Source organism: Carassius carassius, chromosome 12, assembly GCF_963082965.1.
Source record: "Carassius carassius chromosome 12, fCarCar2.1, whole genome shotgun sequence".
NCBI lineage: Eukaryota > Metazoa > Chordata > Actinopteri > Cypriniformes > Cyprinidae > Carassius > Carassius carassius.
This window is the reverse complement of record NC_081766.1, coordinates 8,450,403-8,471,572: the sequence shown is the minus strand read 5'-3', so window position 1 is coordinate 8,471,572 and position 21,170 is coordinate 8,450,403. Positions and strand designations below refer to the sequence as shown.

The following is a 21,170-nucleotide window of genomic DNA, read 5'->3' as shown; positions in this document are numbered from 1 at the left end:
CTGTTTTTTTCCATCTGCACTAACTCTAACAATCAGAGTTATCATCCTCACATACAGATTTCAAACATGCTTCTTTGACCTCCATTAAAAGCTGTAACGATTGCAGTTGTCCAGGCAGCCCTGGCATGTGTAATTGAGGGCTGAAGCAGGGAATGAAAATTGAGGGAATGAAAGCAATCACTAGACCCTGTTCTCCGCAGCTGGCTGCTCGCAAATATACACATAGCTCTTTAATTATGGGAGAATGAAACCAGGGTTGACGTCACTTATCAAAGAGAATACTTTACTGTAACACACCTGTATACACAGACTCACACACATCCAGACTAAAGGAGAACGTGCACACACACAGTTGTTAATAAGTAATGAAATCAAGTCTGTATGGGTTAAAGTTATTGTCCATACAGCAAATAATGTCCTGTATTTTTATTTTGTTTTGTTTTGTTTTGTTTAGAACCTGTTTCACATTCACAGGCTGAATAATATCCAAAATTAAAAATATTATTTTATTTTATTGAACATGTTGAACACATTGAACGGGCTATACTTGGATATTTCCAATATTTGATTTTATGTGTTTATTTATTTATGAACATTTCAGATCAGAGAGAATTTTATTAATTGATGGATGGATGGATTTTGTTTGTTTTATTGAACCTGTTGTACACATTGAACAAGCTAAACCTCTTTATATCCAATATTTTATCTTAGTTTATTTTATGTTTCAAAATATTGACATTTCTGGTCAGAGAGAATACCGTCACTGTAATAGACCTGTACACACACACACACACACACACACACACACACACACACACACCTCCAGATTGAAAGGGAACATGCTGACACACACTTGTCTATGAGTAATGCAACCAAGGCTACGAGGCATAGAAATATACAGTACATCCAAAAATTACTATTACATTTCATTCAGTACATAATAATAATAAATTAATTGCATTACCATCAGTTTAAATTTGACATCTCCTCTAAGATTTATTCTTAACCTTTCAAAAGTCAATCCTGCACAGATGCAATCATTTGACCGAGTCTAGTCTGGCACACTTACTGGTTGCTGTGCGATTATGGGATGTCAGCTCAGACTGAATGCCCAGATGGGTGTCTGGCATTAGAGATCATGTGGTTCATGCTGTGTTTTTTGGAACTGGAAGGATCCCACGCCCTCAGAAACAAACCTGCTCTGGCCTTCTACTCTCTGGGTGTGGTGGACAGAGACCAAGTCTTTCCCAGAACCCATTTGGTTATGAGATGCTCTTTAATATTTGGAAGAGATTTATTCATTTTGAAAGGGGTTTTGGCTCCCTCACTGGACTGATTCAGTGACTGGAAGCTAGTGGCCGATTCCTTTTGTATATTGTAGGTTTAAATAATCCGTTTATAAGATCATATTGACTTTTTTAGACTTGTATACCTTGAATGCAAGTCGCTTTGGATAAAAGCGTCAGCAAAATGTGTGAATGTACTATAAATGTAATGCATAGCCAGTCTGCTGACTATAAGTCAGTATCAGTCAGACATATCCAAACTAGCGTTTTCAGCCAGCTCTTGCCATTTTTGTGTACAATATGCATCAGAGAATACGTGAATCTGCCATGTTAAGTGTTAGCTGGCAGGCTTGGTAATTACTATAAAATTAATCAACACACAATATTCATAGACTCACATTTACACACCACTGCAGATGTCTGACTCATGTAACAATAATCATGTCAAACAGTGTAAATTAAAGCCTTTGCCTGGTCTGTTAGCACTGCAGCATCTGCCTCTGTGAAGTCTACTGGCTACAGTGTTAACGTGCTGCTGAAATAATGTTAATCCTTGAATGTCATTTTCTACAGCACAGCCTTGACATTTTGCTGCTCTACATGCTGCACATGCAATGCTGCCACCCTGCCGTTTACTTGAATCAGCTTTAACAAGATTGAATGGTTAACATTGTTTAGCATAGCATTGCAGCAAGACTTAACAAAAGGCGTGTTAACTTTTAGAATTTCATACAGAAACAAATCCAGTTTTGGTAAGCATACGAACATTTTCCTTCAGAAACATTAAATGTTATACCAACTCCAAACTTTTAAATGGTAGTATAAGTTCAAAATCGCAATAACATCTGAGAGGAATGCTATGCAAGTCAAAAAATGTTTCATCGTTGTCTGACCTTAATCTCTAAATCGATCTCACTGTGAGTGAAAGTGAATGTTGCTTTGTTTTTCCATTCCAGAACCAAAGAGACCAGAACTACACGGTTCTGAAGACCAAAGCCCACACAATGACAGTGGAAGGACTGAAGCCGGGCACCACCTATGTGTTCAGAGTGAGGGCGCGCACTGATGGAGGCTATGGCAACTACTGTGGAGAGATAGAGCTGGAGACCAGTCATGAGGGTAATGATTTTATACTTTTCTTAGCAGTTTTATTTTTCTTCTACTTCCTCCCTAAGACTTTTTCTCTTTCTTCGTTCCACTTTATTGAGGGTTCATCAGTAGCATACCAAAACATTTTCAAGGCCCACCACAAACCAGCTCAAATAGAATCACTGTGAGCAGATAGTGATGTTATTTTGGGCATTTTAACCTCCGTTTCTGTATGTATTCTTTATTACGCCTTTTCTGTTTCCATGCAGTAGTTTCAGTTATTTCTAGATTTTTAGACACGAACAATGACAGCATTAAAAAGTTTGTGTACAAATTCTGTTCTACACTGCCATTCCAAAGTTTTTTTTTTTAAATGTATTTGAAAAAGGCATTTATTTAATTCAATAAATGTATTGATTTGATCAGAGATAAAGTAAGACAATAATATTGTGAAATCGAATTATCATTTAAAACTTTAACTACAACATTTTTTAAAATGTAATTTATTCCTGTGATGGCAAAGCTGAATTTTCAGCAGACATTACTCCCTTCTTCAGTGTCACATGACTCTTCAGAAATCATTCTAATATGCTGATTTGGTGATAAAGAAACATTTTTATCAATGTTGAAAGCATATTTTGTGGATTATGTGATTAATACAAAATTTTAAAGAACAGTATCAGAAATAATGTATTTTTGTTACCATGTAAAAGTCTTATAATTTTTTTTTTATCAATTTAATGCATCCTTGATGAATACAATTTTAATTTAGTAAAAAAAAATAAATAAATAAAAAAAAAACCTTACTGACCCTAAACATTTAAATGGTAGTGTATAGAGTAAATGCCAACAGTAAGATTGGCTAGTGTATGACTTATTTACCAAAGCTCCTGTGTATGCTCGTTGGGAGGTGAGCATTGTGTGTGTCGCCATGTCTGGTGAAGACAAACCAGGCTGTGTTGAGTCTGTGTTTCTTGATTGGGATCAAAGAATGGAGGCACATTTTAAGAGGCGTTGGGGCATAGGTGGTATATGCACCTAATTTAAAGCATGTCACAGCCCAGCGAGTATCCCTGGAAGCATATCACAGAGCTCAGTGGACCTGATCTGCCAATCATAAAGTTAACAGAGTCCAGTATAGTAATTGGTCTTTTTTTAATTATATGAGAAATGCTTAAGCCTTTGGTTCACGGTGACATTCATAAACGGCTTACACTGTGTGCATTTGTTCATACGATACACATCAGAGCAGAACGGGAAGTACTGTAAATTGCATGTGTTTAGTCTGATAATGTAGAAAAATCCCTTTATGGAACCACTTGCTAGAAGTTAGGTCATTATAATTTTGAATTAAATTTAAATTATTATTATTATTATAATTTTTTACTTATCTTTGTGACTTTCATTCATTGTTAGTTTTAGTTTGAGAGTACTATACTTGCAGTTTATTTATTTATTTATTTTTAGGGCTGCTAAAATTAATCTGCATAATAGTATCCAATGGCATTTCCATGTTTAATGCAAGTTGGTTGTAAATGTTTCCATTTTTTATATACCATGAATCTTGCTTGCCTCTTTTCCCAGTCCTGTTCTTTCTGTTCTCAATGTCTTTTCCAGTCATATCTCTCATTGTCCTGTCAAAATAAGTGTCAAAAAAGGCCAAAACAATCTTGGTATGATCATATAGCTTTTATATCTATTTAGAACATTTCATGCATCTGTACCTGACTTGGAAAGTTGCGAGATCTTTCTGCATGTGGTGCATAACTGAGATTTTAAATGGAGTTGAATGAAATTCTAAATCAATTCCTGTTGATGGAGATATTCATTTTCCTGTAAGAGGCAGTTACTCATGCATTGCCAGGCTTGATAAATGTTGTATTTGTTTTGAGTAATGAGTTGATTGCGGCAGCATAAAATCCATATACTCGCCATGAAACTTTCAAACCGAGCCTGTTATTCCCTCTGTTAACATATTTATTTGGATGCCTTTCGTAAATTAGAAAATTGACTCATGCCTTCATCTACATATTTAGTGGCCAAACGCAGCTGGTTCTGTTTCTTCAGAACGAACCAAAGTAAAGTTTGATATTGAAGCTGAGTATTTAACCCTCTCTGTGGTCCAAGATACCAATACTTAAAAAACAACAACAAAAAAACTTTGTTGATAACATCTTCAAAGGTTTTCTATGAAATATGTTTCATTACTTGTTTGGTATAAACATGAATAGGCTATAGAATGTCACTATACCTCATAAAAATATTTTTGAAAAATGCAAGTCTACTTAAAACAGAAATATACACGCCTGTTTCAAAACAAAAGGTTAATGTTTCAGTATTGTTTATTTTAGTTTTGTTGTTGTTCTTATCATTAAATACTTATTTGTTATTTTACATAACAATAGTATTATTACTATAGTAATATATTTCTTTATTGATTTGTTTAATATTTGTCATTTAAATAATAATACATTTTAATATTATTATTATTATTATTATTATAGATGGGTGGGATGAATATCTGAATAACTTTCTTGTGGGTTTTGATCAAGTCAGAGGAACTCATTGGGGACTTTGAGGCCAAACAGAAAGAGAGTCAATCTCAAAAACAGAACACGAGGGTTAACACTGATGCAAATGTGTCTCTTTTTCCCTGTCTCCCTCTTCAGATATGCTGGCCATTGGGGACCCTAACCAGTCCACAATCCTTGCCGTGTCCATAGCCGGTGGCATTGTGCTCCTTATCTTCCTGGTGACGTGTTTTGTAGTGAGCGGACGGTAAGTATAGTCCTCCTTTTAAGACCATCTGACCTTTTGCTTCAGTCGCTCTGTACTTCTAAACCATCTTGGAGGAAGGTGTACTGGTCCCGAGGGCTGATATTACGGAGCACAATAAAACGCTTCTGTTTGTTAGATCTGAGAGCTGCTGTCAAATGGCAATTTTTAAGGAAATTGAACCTTGAATTAGAAAACGAAGTGTGGATTCTTCCATGCCGAAGCATTTAAAAGAACTAGAACAGCCCATACAAGCACTCAGTGAGGTGTGTCTTATAGGCTCCTAAAAACCAAGAAAGCGTTTGAAATTGAAGTCTGAGGAGACATTTTGCACAGTATCTTTGCTTTTCAAGTAATAGCTGAAGCAGAAAAGACAGTGCAGTCAGTTGGATGAGATGTACTGAGCCTATAAATTAATACTCATAATAAATATACTCTGACTGAATTAAATAGTGGTTTCTTTCTTGAACAAAGCTCGCCCGAAGTCTCTAAAAACATTAGTATTGATCTGAGGTGATTGCCTATCATGCTGAGTGCCCTATTCAGTATTGACTAGAAAAGACTCATGTTTGCCTGCTGAGAGCATGTAGAAATGCACGTAATGGATTCATGGGCAACAAATAATTAATCTCAAACCACTCAACTATAAACCAAAACAATAAATATGTATGACTGGAATACACAAGACCAGAAAAAAGTGGTGTACTAGAGGGATTCTCGGCAGGTTTTACTCACAAGTCAGTGCAGCTTCATGCATTTCCAGTTAGCGCTCTCTGTCTGGAGTGAAAGCTGGAAAAACAGAATGTGTTGATTGGTGTGCCTTAGATAACTGTAAAAGAGGAAAACAAAAGTGGTGAAGAACAGAAAAACAAAAGGGGCGATGGGTGATTGGTGAAAATTGCTAGTAGTCTCATGTTTATAGCTCTAATATGTTTTGGGGCGAGTGTTTGAATTAGAAAAATGAATTTAAATCGGCAAATTTTCGGAGAGGATTTTGACAGTGTGTTGTCTTTACTGTGTTGTTGGACTGTCAGTACATCAGACTCTTTCAGAGGTGGTGCATCTCTAAATTCCTCTCCTTTGAGGTGTCTTAAGAAATTCAGTGCCTTGAACAATACATTTCTTACTGTCAGATCTTAAATCGCCTGCTTTGAGCAATTTTTCTGGCAATGCTCATACGTATGGATTACGTTTTTTGTGCAGACTATGATTTGTTTTGTTCAGTAGTTATGCAGTGTATTTGCTAAATATCTGTCATCTTGCATTCATCCATTCAGTCTGTGCTATTTTTGTAAATATTGGTCTACAAATATTAACGTTCTAAAGTTTGGGGTTGGTGTGATTTATTCATTTATTTATTTTTAAGAAATGAATTCTTTCGTTCAGCAAGGATACATTAAATTGATCAAAACTGACTTTTCAAATAAATGCTGTTTTTTTTTTTTACTTTCTATTCATCAATGAATCGTGAAAAATGTTGAGTTTCCACAAAAATATTAAGCAGCACAACTATTTTATACATTGATAATAATACGAAATGGTTTTTGAGCACCAAATCACACCAGCATTAGAATAATTTCTAAAGAATCAGCAGTAATATTTGTTGAATAAAAAAGATATATATAATAATAATAATAATAATATTAAAATTGGAAGCAGTTATTTAATTTGTTGAATTATTGAATTAAAACGCTGTTTTGTGTCATCTTGTGCTGTTTTTATGAATCTTGTACATTTATTACATTTAAATCGCCATGTTATGCTAAAATAGTTCAACTTAAATAGCAGATATGACCATAATATGTCTAATTAGGCCTAATTAAATAGGGCTTACATAAGTCATTCAGACGTACTGTAGTAATGTGTTAGAAAAGCTATACTATAGACTCTCTAAAATACTGCAGACATACAGTCTTTCCCACAAATTTGAGGCCCTCAAATGTCTTTTTATTATTCCACCATGTGCAAGTTTGCCAGAAGATTATTCATTTGGCTATGGGCCTCAGGCATAAGTCTTTACTGTAAGACAGCTGCCTGACATACTACAGAAAGATTATGCAAACTGTAACATTCTTCAAAGAGAAGACAGACCTCAATAACCCCTGCCAGCCAGCTATATGTCTTCAAGCTGAGCCATTGGCTTACTATCAAACATTGAGAGTAGTTTCATTTCATGCAGCGCAGGATTTCAGGACGAGAGATCAAAGAACATAATCACCTCACTGCTCCTCATGTCTTGGTCTGCTAAAATCCCACTTGACCTCTTGAGTCCGTTTTGTTTCCTCTTGCCATTAGGTCTTTATAGCTGCCAAGTATATCCATCTTTTTTATAAGAATCACACAAGGGAGAAAAAAAGAATGAGGAAACAAAAGACAAGTGAACGAATGAGTGAACAAACAAATGCATAAACAAGCAAACAACTGAATGAAAGAATGAGCGAAATAATAAACATACATTAAAACCAAACAAAGGAACAAACAGTAGCAGAGTGGGTGGTTAGACTTGCGGTATTCAGCTCGTTTTGCTTCATTATTTTCTGTCTCTATTCCCCATACTCCTTTTCTCTCTCTCTCTCTCTCTGTCTCTTTCTTCCTTTTCTGTCTGTAAGAACATGGCTAGCACTGTTAGCATATTTTTGTACTTCACCTGGCTCACAGAGATTTATTTAGAGATTTTAACATCAGCATTGCCTGTTACACTGCTATAATACATGTAGCCTACAAGAAAGATTGAGGCTGGGATCTATGCTTTAATATAATCATTTGAAATACAGCTAATTAGCTGCATTCCCCTTGTTGAATGAAAAAAATAGGCAAGCATTATTAGCATACCATAAAAATGAATTGGTTAATGGTTAATGGTCACTGGTTAATAGAAATAAAGTTTAAGATGCAGCCATTAGCGCACAAGCTTTTCCTTTCTCTTCTTTAAATTCACTGTGATCTCTTTACTTTTTGAATTAATAAAATAGCAGCTGAGATCAGAATAATTAAATAAATAAATAAATAATGCTATTTTAATTTGCTTCTTCAGTGCACCATGGAAAAACATTGGCTGACAGAATACAGAATATTTGTGGTCTTGTATATGGACAACAGGAGAAACTGGGATGTGTTACAGCAGGCAGATGGTATTCAGTCATCAAATTTTGACAACTCATTTTTTTTTTTTTTTTTATCAGTTTCCCTAAAATGCAATTAAGACTTGGCAGGTGGGTACTTACAGCTGGAAAACTCCTGCAAGTTTAGCTCTTCAACTTATCAAACATCACAGCTGCTCTTATCATTGCCAGACAATTATTTTAGTTTTCAACTTATGAAAAAGTTGGAAAATCTACACTCACCGGCCACTTTATTAGGTACATGTGATGAGTGGGGCGGGGCCGAGGGACGTGGGAGCGAGGCCGGTGGAGTGATTGGAGATGAGCTACACCTGTTCGACCCGCCGGTCTCGAGGCCCACAGAGGAGATGGAAGGATATAAAACTGGAGCGACGACAGTGAAGGACGAGAGAGGACCAGGCCTGGGTTTTAGTTTGTGTTATAATATATAATATATAATATATATAATATTTACACATAGTGACGTAGACATGTGGGTGCGTGTTTGAATGAGCTGTTTTAGAGGCGCGTGGCAGAGTCTTAACTTTGATAAAGAATATCTTTTTGGATTTGAGACTTTAGTCTTTGACAGATCTTCTTTATGCACTAAGAGCTTGTAACACTCCAAAGAGAAAGGAACATTTGAAATCACATCATGTGACCCCTTAAACAAAATAATGTAATTATATTCCATTACTCCTTTAACATATTTAATATATTAATAATATAATAATACTTGATCGTTTGAATATCCTACTTTTCTGCCACCGTACTATTGTTAGCGTTAGTGTTACAACAGTAAAACTATAGTAAATGTGGGTTATTTGTGGATTGAAACGTCTTATAACTGGATCTTTGTTGCACTGTTTCTCCTGTTGATGAGAATAACAGATATGATTTATTTGGCTTTAAAAAACTAATTTAATTACTAATTTTAAATTAAAGAGAAGCTAATTGTACTGGAGAACTCTGTGCTGAACTTGAGTGCTTTTTACTGGATTTCACAGTGTTGTTTAATGCGTGATTGCGATTGGTCACTGTAATAAATGCATGCACTCTAAGCTCGCGCTGAGCTGTTTTCTTTTGAGATGAGCAAATAAAAGGTCTGTGTGGCGTGCAGTTCAAACGAGTAGCCCTATTTTGTTCTGCTTTTAACATTTTTGGCGTTTAACGTACCCATCATGTGCAACAGAGTGACCACGACTATCAGTTAGACAAAATGTATTTTATCCAGGGTGTTAAACCCCACACTGCAAACACCTCTTAAGCACACAGAATAATGCACGGACCTTTTATTTTGACCTTTTAATTGTTTATCTATTTTTGTAGTACTGGCTTTGAATGATTATGTAATTGTGGCATTGTAATCGCAATTAGAAATTCAATTAATTATGCAGCCCTAATCTCAGACTGGTTTCTTGAACATGACAATGAGTTCACATTACTCAAATGGCCTCCACAATCACCAGATCTCAATCCAATAGAGCAACTTTGGGATGTGTTGGATCATGGATGTGCAGGCGACAAATCTGCAGCAATTGCGTGATGCTATCATTCTCTGAGGAATGTTTACAACACCTTGTTGAATCTATGCCACAAAGAATTAAGATAGTTCTGAAGGCAAAAGGGGGTCCAACCTGGTACTAGCAAGGTGTCCCTAATAAATTGGAGAGTGAGTGTATTTTACTCCCATGTCTTACTCTGTCTATCCTTTAGGATAATCTCTTTTAAGCCGTATCCTCAGTGGAGCCCTTAATTATTTAGAGTGCATTGTACACATGCCAATATTTGTATTTTAATGACATCTTTCATATTTTCTGCTGCATTCAAATGAAGCAAGCACATTATTTTTAAATAATTATCAAACTGTATGTTTCATATGCATTGCACTGTTATTCATCTCAAAGGTTGACTCATTGATTTGCCATCAATTAAATAATTGAGGATTAGTTTAGGCAATAATAAAAAATAGGACCATCCAAGATGTAAAGTTTGTTTTGGAGATTTGGAGAAATTTAGCATTGTATGCAATGAATGGGTTCCATCAGAATGAGATCTCAAACAGCTGACAAAAAACATCACAATAATCTACAAGGAATCCATCTTGTGAAGTGAAAATCTGCATTTCTAACAAACAAAACCTTTATTAAGGTGTTTAAGTTGTACTTTAAATAAATGTTTAAAATTGTATAGTGAATTATTATTGGCCTACATATTTACTATTTGTAGTTGGCCTCATGGGAGCCCTATTATTGGACACTTTCGGAATAAATTAATTGAGGAAAATAAAGCATTCCTACAATGGCATAACTTTAACAATTGAAAAGTATTACCATGATGATGAAACCTGCATGCTTGTTCTAGAGAAAACAAATTGTGATTTAAATTTCTAGAGCTATATTATGCATTATGATTTTTCTCATTCGTTTTTTTCCCTCCTTATAGTGTCTTTGGTCTGCATACCGTGTGTTTAAACCACTCTACCTCATTTTTCAGATAAAGTCTGTCAAGATGGTGGAAATAATTTGAGATTCCATAAGAGATCATTCACTTATCTCCTTGATGATGCTAGTATGGCACAGGTGGATTTGTTTCTGTAATGAAAGATGAAGTGCACAGGAAGATTTTCTAGTCGATTTAATCAGAGAGAGGCAGCACCTCTTTGTCTATGACATGTTCTCTTCGAAGCATCTGCTACAGGCCTTTGGTTATTCTTAAAACTTGATGACAGGAAAGTGTGCTTCATACACTTACTCTCATGCAAGTAGAACGTTTCTCCCAAGAACCTAAAGCTGAGTGCTCTTCATGCTCTCAAACATGTTTTCGATCATTTTCATCCTCCTATTATCTGTCCAACAGGTTGTTGCGCTGCCATGTTCATAATGGATATCTGCATGAAATGTTCAGTTTTACCTACAGTCTGCTTCTGTATGGTAACGTCTCATGACTTTGATTGGCCAAATGGCACCAATTTAACAATTTAACGTTTGGCTTTTAGTTTTTCTGCCCTGGTACAAATGCATCTGTGCTGTTAGTAGACACAGGAAAGCACCTCTCCTTGCCTGAAATTGTAGCACAACAGACATAATGACGTTTTAGAGCCAAAACTGTTTGGAAGAGCTGACCCATTATAAAAGCTGGAATGGTGAACACAGAGTTTCATAGGAGCTCGGTTTCCATGTCTATAGCCAGTGGACCCTTCTCAATGCATTCTCATTTACACACACATGTGCAAACACATGCACACATGCACATACTTCTCAAGTTTATCCAGAGGGAATAATGGTTCTACCATCCTCTGAGCGTGATGGACTGGCCTCTCACCGCAATATACTCTCTGTGTGTAAAGGCACTATTTGGCAGCGGTGCCGCTACTAATAATTGTTTCTATAGAATGGACGGCACTATAGCTCAGTTCATTTTGAGCATGTGATTTCAGTAGCGACTGAAATATTGCACAGTCAGCATAAAAGTGAAGTAAACACTGAGATGATGAAAGCAGAGCAAGCTGCTGCTTGTCAAGCACAATTATACAGGAAGGGAATCTTAAACCTCTTGCTAGGAAAGAGGTGAGAGGCCTGTTTGTGTGTTTCAAGCTTTTTAGTCTTTGGGGAGGGAGTGTAAATATCCATGTACTGTAGTACTTTCCTCAGAAAACTTTGCTGAGACCAACAAAAGAAAATAGGTGTACGTTATGGCATTAGAAATGTGAATGGTTACGATTGGTTTTCAGAGCTCATGTTAATAATAATAACCATAATCATAATAATAATATTCATTTTATTATTATTACAGAATAATAATTGTTATATAATATTTTTATTATGATACAAATAGCATTATGATAATATTTTATGATATTATTATTATTATGTTATTGTTGTTAAACAGTGTCGTTGTTAAACGTTGTTAAACGTTGTTAAAAGTTGTTAAACGAATTGTGTCCTTAGTATTTATTATTTCTAATTAAAATTCAACCAAAATTGAACTTGCTATCACATCTAGTTTACATGTTTTTTTTCACCAAAACAAAGGCATGCACTTTCATTTTCTTTGGGGCGATTAGCAAATGAGAGTTTTATTACATGCATGGCCCCTGCATAGATTAGGGCGACACTAGTCATCATGTCAGAGGTCAGACTCCTTAATTAATTGGATTCTGACTGCTGTACTGAATCAAACTAATAAAAAAGCAGCTCTCAAAAATAGGATCATTATCACTGCAATTTTCTCTCCTGCATTCTCAATTACTATAATGAATCGTTAACAAATGAGATGTTTCTCCACACCAATCAGAAACACATCGTGGAATTTAGCACATATCTCAATTTAATCTCTTCTCTTCACTAATAATGACTTGGGCTGAAGTAAATCTTTTTTTTTTTTTTTTTTTTAATATATATATATATATATATATATATATATAGTGAAGTGACATTCAGCCAAGTATGGTGACCCATACTCGGAATTTGTGCTCTGCATTTAACCCATCCGAAATGCACACACACAGAGCAGTGAACACACACACATACTGTGAGCACACACCCGGAGCAGTGGGCAGCCATTTATGCTGCGGCGCCCGGGGAGCAGTTGGGGGTTCAATGCCTTGCTCAAGGGCACCTAAGTCGTGGTATTGAAGGTGGAGAGAGAACTGTACATGCACTCCCCCCACCCACAATTCCTGCCGGCCCGGGACTCAAACCCACAACCTTTCGATTGGGAGTCCGGCTCTCTAACCATTAGGCCACGACTTCCCCAAAAAAATATATATATATATATTGGAGGTCTGCCAGGTCTCCTCAAGCAAAAGTAGCTAAAAGAAATGAGGGATCAAGAGACAAGGGACAAACATTTTGTTTCACATTCATTCTGGCTATCTCTTATTGCTTGAAAGTGTAATGACCATGCGGTTCAGCATCGAGGGCTCCGTGAGCTGGAGACGTGGGTGACACTGATTACCATTAATCTGAAGAGCATCTCCGTGTGATGAAAGCATTAGGGAGGCATTTCTCTGTCCGTCTCCATCCTATTAGCACTATGGCACACACACCGAATGGTTAGAAATCATCTGATCTTTGAAAAAAAGCCTGTCGTTTATGCTAATCATCCTTGCTGACAGCCACTGCGGGCCAAAACGTTCCCTCACTGAAAATATGGAGAACTATTATGGGCTGAAATGTGTGCCACCAGAAACTGAATTTGAATTGCTAAACTTGAATAATTGCATTGAATAACTGAATTTGAATAACATAATTTGAAAGTTCTATGTTTAATTTGAATCATTGCATTGAAAAACTGAATCTGAATTGTATAATTTGAAATTGTATTTATTCAAAAACTGAATCTGAATTGTAGTCCAATAAAATTTGTCCAAATAAAATTTGATCCTCACTTAAAATTAAACTCTCTATATATCTTCACATTCACTTCACACAATTCAGATTCAGTTCTCAAATTCAATTTCAAGTTACTGAGACAGACATCCGGGTAGTTGGAGGATGAAGGAAGAGCAATCGAGCACAGATCGATAGATAGCGTTCATTGGCGCACAGGAGCCAATCAGCACCTACGTTTTGAAGCATAGTATGTACCCACCATGAAACAAGGAGGAAGTGCTTGCCTTGCCGACTGACTTGACCACCATGGATCCGGTGTGATAAGAATTTTTATTTTTAAATATGAAAGACAAGAAAAGGAAAGTGCTAGTATTAGTTGGTTAAGTGCTGCCGAAAAAGATGAGTCTTTAGATGTTTCTTGAAAATGAGTAAAGACACAGCTGTACGAATAGAGATCAGGAGGTCATTCCACCAGCTGGGCACAGTCCAGCAAAAGGTCAGTGAGAGTGATTTAGAACTTTTTTGGGATGGCACCACGAGGTGTCGTTCACTTGCAGAGCGCAAACTTCTGGAGGGCACATGAGATTTTACCATTGAGTTTTGGTTTGTTGGTGCCGTGCCAGTGGTCGTAATAAGTGTAATAATTAATTATGTTGTTATATATGGTTTTGCTTACAGGCAGTTAATGTACTGTAATTACTGATTGTCTATTATTTAAGAAACTATTGTTTTCAAAGAAAATCATACAGTAATTATCACACTATTTAAATTATGATGACAGAAATTAAAATTGTAATTGACCTTAACTCATAACACTGTACATAAAATAGTACATTATAATAATAATTCTACAGATTTTTTTTTTTACACATAAATTGTCAAGCAATATGCACACTATCAATGTAATCCATTTATACATTTTTCGAAATACATAACATTTCAAAGAATCTTTACAGAAAGACATACTGTTGTGTCTATATGGTCAAAAACACCCTCACTATTTTAATAGTTGGTGCCAAATGCTTTAGTCTTCATACATACAGCAAGCAAGCCATAGGCAACAGTGGTTAATAAAGAAAAATCTGCAAGATGTTGATAATGGAGTAAAAAACCTTTGGAGAAACCAGACTAACCAAAAACACTGGGGACCAGTTCTCCTCTGTATATTCAGTCTGAACATTTGGTACAATGTCAATAATAGTTAACAGTGTTACTGCATTGATTCAGCTGTAAGGTTAAAGGTTAATTGTGCCATGTACAGGCAGTAACATTGTTTTCTCTGTGGCCCAGGTGATGCAGGCAGTGTTAGTGAAGAGTTCTAAGGTGCAGTCATCCATTAATGAATCCTTGCTGTTTTGCTGAAACTGGAAACAGTTCATCCTACAGTATGTGAAGTCCATATTGGAAGATTGGGGAATCATCAGTCTCAACGTAACTCGAGAGTGTCTCGGGACAGAGTTTCTGTGGTAAATAAAAATATAAAAATGTTTAGGAACTGTAATATAATAACAATAATTATTTCCTCTCTGCCGGTGTAATATACAGTACAGTATGCTGGAAGACTTTCTTGACATCATGCAGAACGGGGTCAGAAGACATCAGAAGCAGGAAACATCAAAAATCATTGTTAACCGTAGAGCATCGGTTTACAAATCTTTCAAAATCAAGTTATGATTTATGTTTATATGTTGTTATAAAAACAATTAAACAGACATAAATGTAATCTGTTCAACTCAGTCTATTTTGCATTCAAACATTGCTTTAAATTCTTTCACCTGCCTCTTGTTTCTCAGAAACTGTGGTGTATGTACGTGAATTATTCTTTCTCTATTGTGTGTTTGCAAATTTGTGCCATTTACTTTTTTGTTGCTTCTGTAGGATCATAGCTTACAGGTGATCCCTGGATTCTTTGACATGATATGAGGTACTTGGCCCCAAAAGTTTGAGAGGCTTAGGTTATTTACATTTGAAGGAGACTATAGAAGCGTACAAACCTAGAAATGCTCACTTTTGTTTTGAAGTTGAAGGAATGAAGTCAGCTTTGCTGAAATGACAAAACACAAGTATGAAATATAATATAAAATTAAAATGTAAAAATGTGTACAGTAAAGTTAAAAAGTGGACTTTTGAGAGAAAGCAATTTTGCTATGGTCAGGACTAACTGATCAATAATAATCATATGGGAACAGTGACAACCAAAAAAAAAAAAAACCTTTGTACTGTTGAAAATAAATGTATATCACACAGCACAATCAGCCTTTATGGTAACAGCTCAGTCAATTTAAAAAGTATTAAATCCAACTGGTCAATGCATTAATCCATTGGTGGGGAGACAGATGCTTGGAGGGATATATATCTAACTAAAATGCGACAATATATTGACATTTTTTTATTGACTAAAAAAATATACTAAAGTTTGATGTTGGGCACTGGGCCCAACAGGACCATGGGAAGGTATTGCATCTGTGAGCAAATATGTTGAATTTACTATTTCTGAGTTGTCTCCTTGTAAAAACATAGTGAGACATACAAGCTTACTACTCTCTCTCTTCCTCTTAGTAAGCAGTACCTTGACAATGACAATCACGAGGAGTAGTTATCGTAAATAATCACGCTGAAGACATGACCAGTCTACTTGGCGGCAACAACATTTTCACCGGAGGAAGAGGCAAATGCTTAGAAATAATAAATGCCAAGCAAAGATGTTGTTACCAGAGCTACATAACCACAAAAACGTGGGATAATAGCTACTGTGTTTGCAACATCTCGAGAAAGATGTAATTTCCCCCGTTTCTACAAAACAGCTACAACATTAAACTAAAGATAGTTAGATCGTGAAAAAAAGAAAATTGTCATAACCATATTTGTCCCAGGCGGATCCATGGTGGTCAAGTCAGTCGGCAAGGCAAGCACTTCTTCCTTGTTTCATGGTGGGTACGTACTATGCTTCAAAACGTAGGTGCTGATTGGCTCCTGTGCGCCAATGAACGCTATCTATCGATCTGTGCTCGATTGCTCTTCCTTCATCCTCCAACTACCCGGATGTCTGTCTCAGTAACTTGAAATTGAATTTGAGAACTGAATCTGAATTGTGAGAAGTGAATGTGAAGATATATAGAGAGTTTAATTTTAAGTGAGGATCAAATTTTATTGGACAAATTTTATTAGACTACAATTCAGATTCAGTTTTTGAATAAATACAATTTCAAATTATACAATTCAGATTCAGTTTTTCAATGCAATGATTCAAATTAAATAATACACTTTCAAATTATGTTATTCAAATTAAGTTATTCAAAGCAATTATTCAAGCAATTATATGGAGAGCCTCTCTGTGAATCTCTCTCAGCTTCATTTTAAATTTTTTGAATCTAATCTTGTAGAGACACTGTGTTGTTGTAAATTCTCTTTTGTTCTGCATTGTGTGTGGTCTAGATGAGAAACAAATCCGATATTTCTCTCCCTCTCTCTTTCTTGGTGTGGCAGTGAACAAAGGGTTCAGAACAAAGTGCTGTCATTTGTAGAATTTCTTCATTACTGAATGTTGACAAGATCATTTTTCCTTTTTGTTCATCAGAAATAGAAGCCTCTCAAAAGCATTTACTTACTTAGTTAACTTACTTAGTTAACAACGTATAAATGCAGCTTATTATACAGCTGTTTTCAAAATTAAAGTTCAGTGGTATTCTTCTCAGTTAGGTTCAAATCTTCTTGTTAAGCATTATTTTACCTTTGAGTTATATGGGCTGGATAGAACTTTAGAAAGTAATTGATGTGAAATGATGGGTTCTTTTGAACAGCATGCAGTATTCACCCAAAACACGACAGTTTGTTATTATTTATTCATGCCATTGCAAACCTGTATGGCTTTTTTTCTTCTGTGCAACACAAAATATAATTGTAATTATTTATTTGATTAATTTTTTGGTCTATATACAGTGCAAATCAGTGGGGTTCAGTGTACCTTTGGACCCCAGTGACTTCAACTGTAGGGGCAAAACTTTGCTAAAGAAATGAAGTCGTACAGGTTTGGAATGACAATGAAGTAAGTAATGTAAGTAATGGTAAGTGATGTGTAAATAATGACAGGATATTTATTTTGGGGTAAAATACCTCTTAAGAAACCAGAAACTGTCTTAAGAAATCCAGAAACCAGGGGCCGGATTCACGAAAATCTTCTTAAGAAATAAATTACCGTATTTTCCGGAGTCACACTTTTTTTTCATAGTTTGGCTGGTCCTGCGACTTATAGTCAGGTGCGACTTATTTATCAAAATTAATTTGACATGAACCGAGAGAAATGAACCAAGAGAAAACATTACCGTCTACAGCTGCCAGAGGGCGCTCTATGCTGCTCATTGCTCCTGTAGTCTACCACTGAGCAGCGTAGAGAGCCCTCTTGCGGCTGTAGACGGTAAGGTTTTCTCTTGGTTCTTGGTTCTAAATAAATGCGACTAGTCCAGTGCGACTTATATATGTTTTTTTCCTCATCATGACATATTTTTGGACTGATGCGACTTATACTCAGATGCGGCTTATAGTCCGAAAAATACTGTAAGATTTTTTTTTTGTTTGTGAGAATGTTCTTAAAAGGGTTAGTTTGCCCAATTTGCAAAATTATGTAATTAATAACTTACCCTCATGTTGTTCCAAACTCGTGAACGAGTCATTATCTGGCTTGGCTCGGTGTTCATCTCTCTCTTCACAGCAGTTCAGTCACTGTACTGTTTGAGTACATGAGTTACTCCCGGATATTGGTTTGTTTTAACTCAGAGGGAGTGTCAGCCACATTAAACAAGTTAACGGCTTAAGTCAATTGTGGATTAATGCGTATTGGAGACGCGAACCGTTAAAACGATTCAGTTCGATTTGGTGAACTGGTTCAAAAAGATCCGGTTACAGCGAATGATTCGTTCTTGAACCGGATATGACAAACTGCTTTGTTTTGATCTCTCTCTCACAACAGACACGGAAGAGAAGACAATGCTGAATAAAGTCGTAGTTTTTGCTATTTTTGGACCAAAATGTATTTTCGATGCTTCAAAAAATTATAACTGACCCTCTGATGTCACATGGACTACTTTGATGATGTTTGTCTTACCTTTCTGGACATGGACAGTAGACCGTACACACAGTACGCTCTCGGACTAAATCTAAAATATCTTAAACTGTGTTCCCAAGATAAATGGAGGTCTTACTGGTTTGGAACGACATGAGGGTGAGTTATTAATGACATAATTTTCATTTTTGGGTGAACTATCCCTTTAAGTGCAATTCTTGAAAAAATCTTAATAAGTTCTCAAATATATCTTTAAGAACATCTTAATTTTTTTCTTAAGAAGAAAATAACAGTCATTATCTGATTGAATACATGACGCACTGCTAAACTCACACTATTGTCTTTATGCGCTTCCTGTAGATTACCCTAATAATCATAATAAGCACGCACAAAATATGTATATTTTCATTGCGACTTCGACTGGAGCTTCACGTTTTTAATATGGCCTGTTTTTGATAAGTTATTTTTAAAAATAGCCTGTCTCAAGCTGCAGCGATATGTTTCATTCATTTTTGTGCCGTGTTTTTGCGCTCTCATCTGAGTGGACGCTTCCGTAATGTGAGTCTGTACTTCTACAGAAAATGCTTCCTGCGCATTCATATGTGCTGAATACTGCCAAAGATTATGTATTTATAAACTTTGATTAATGGCGTTCAATTAAAGCTCCCTATCTGACTCGTTTTAGAGTTGCTAATGAGTTTTGAAGTCAGCAAAAAGTAGCGTCACACACAGGCTAATCATGACCGATCATGTTTACATTAACAGTCATCGCTGTCCCTTCAGAAAACTTGTGCACATCCCTAGTCCTCCTATGTATTATATGTAGCTGTTGTTATAATGCTTAAATATAACAATTCGTTTGAAATAACCCAATAAATTCATTAAATAATTATTATTGTTTGGGATTTAAGACAAGTCTGGGGCTGTCCTAAATTTAAGAAGTTATTTACGGTGATTTTTAAGAAGATTCTTTTCAGAGAATTTAAATTCTTCTTAGGTTTTTTAAAAAAAAAAACAATCTTAAAGGTCCTATGACATGAAAATTTCACTTTCTGAGGTTTTTTAACATTAATATGAGTTCCCCTAGCATGTATGTGGTCCCCATGTTTCTAAAAATTTTAATCGGTGCAAATCGAGATTTTGCTATCTTTCTCTGCCTTTGAGAAAATGGAAGCTCAAACGGTCTGATCTGGAATCTCCTCTTTGTGACGTTGTAAAGAGAAATGTTACCTCCCCTTTCTCTGCTTTGCCCGCCCAAATATTTACATATAATTCAGTCGCAATGTCAGCACAGGCGTTACAAACAGAATTTTATGATATGGATTCGACAGCACCGGCACAAACAGTGAGTAACAGTGTTCATTAATGCCTGATCTGTGATCAGTGATTTCTGATGTGCAGCTAATTATTCAAGTTCACACAGACTTTCTTTCTAAATCGTTTAATACTGTTTATGCATCAGTGAATCAAGCCAGTGACTAAACGATCAACTTCACGTTGTTTCTCTTAGTAGCATGAAATAAATCTGTTATTTAAATTGTGATTTAACTACAGAGAGCGATCAAAGAACGCTCCCTTTTTTTCGGAGCTGTCACACATCGCGAGTATATCTGCACACTTGCCATAACTGCCGTTACAATGAATGACGCTGTTATGCTGCACAACGGAGCTCTTACTGTATTCATGTGGTGTATTCATTTGTTTGCTGTTAGTTGTGGTGAAAGCATTTTGTGAGAGAAAACGTGTTGCAATAATGACGAGATCACTGCATTCACCCGATAAACAGACTATGTCTACTCAGCTCATCACTGCAGTCTTTCATGTGATGGGAAAAGATCGAAAAAATAATTATATAATCAACAAATCCACGATTAGTTAATCTCGTTAGCTGTAGTATTTGAGAGGGTTCCACATGTAACACGCATTTCAAATGCAAAGATGTCAGCCAATCACAACAGTTGTCGTTTCCTCGGAGTCTCACAGCAGACACGCCCCTTCAAACAGAGCATTCAAGCCAGAGGGCTATTATCAGGATATAAAAATGCTTTTTATTTCTCAATTTTAAATGTAAAAATCATACTAACAATATAAGTACACCTAAGGAAACATTAAAAAGCATTTAAAGAAAAGGAAATAATCCATGTCATGGGACCTTTAAGAAAAAAACATAAGAATATTCTTGAGATTAATCTTTGGGAATATAAAATATTCTTATCTTTTTAAATTAAAAAAATAAGAAGAAATTGGCAGTTAAGAAGAATTTTATTCTTAAGAATGTTTCGTGAATCCGGCCCCAGATTTTTAAATATCTAAATATCTAAAAACAGTAGCCATAACTCAATGCAACCAATGTTAAACCTAAGACGCTGCAAAGAACCATTGAAGAACCTTTATTTTGAACCTTGTTCATATCTGAAACATTATCTTTCAAAAATCATGACAATATTTGAAATATTGTCTGTAAAATCTAGGTGGGTGAACTAACAATTTTAAGCATCAGAACTTCATTATTTCTAAATGCTTT

General features: G+C 35.8%; 1 protein-coding gene across 1 annotated transcript in view; it reads left to right on the top strand.

Moving 5' to 3' along the window:
* The window catches only part of LOC132154677 (ephrin type-A receptor 3-like), a 103,013-nt gene that overhangs the window by 45,755 nt on the left and 36,088 nt on the right, over positions 1-21,170 (top strand). The window contains exons 5-6 of the mRNA XM_059563325.1: positions 2,243-2,405; positions 5,045-5,153. Coding sequence (XP_059419308.1) covers positions 2,243-2,405; positions 5,045-5,153 — 272 coding nt within the window. The remainder of the gene's footprint in view (positions 1-2,242; positions 2,406-5,044; positions 5,154-21,170) is intronic.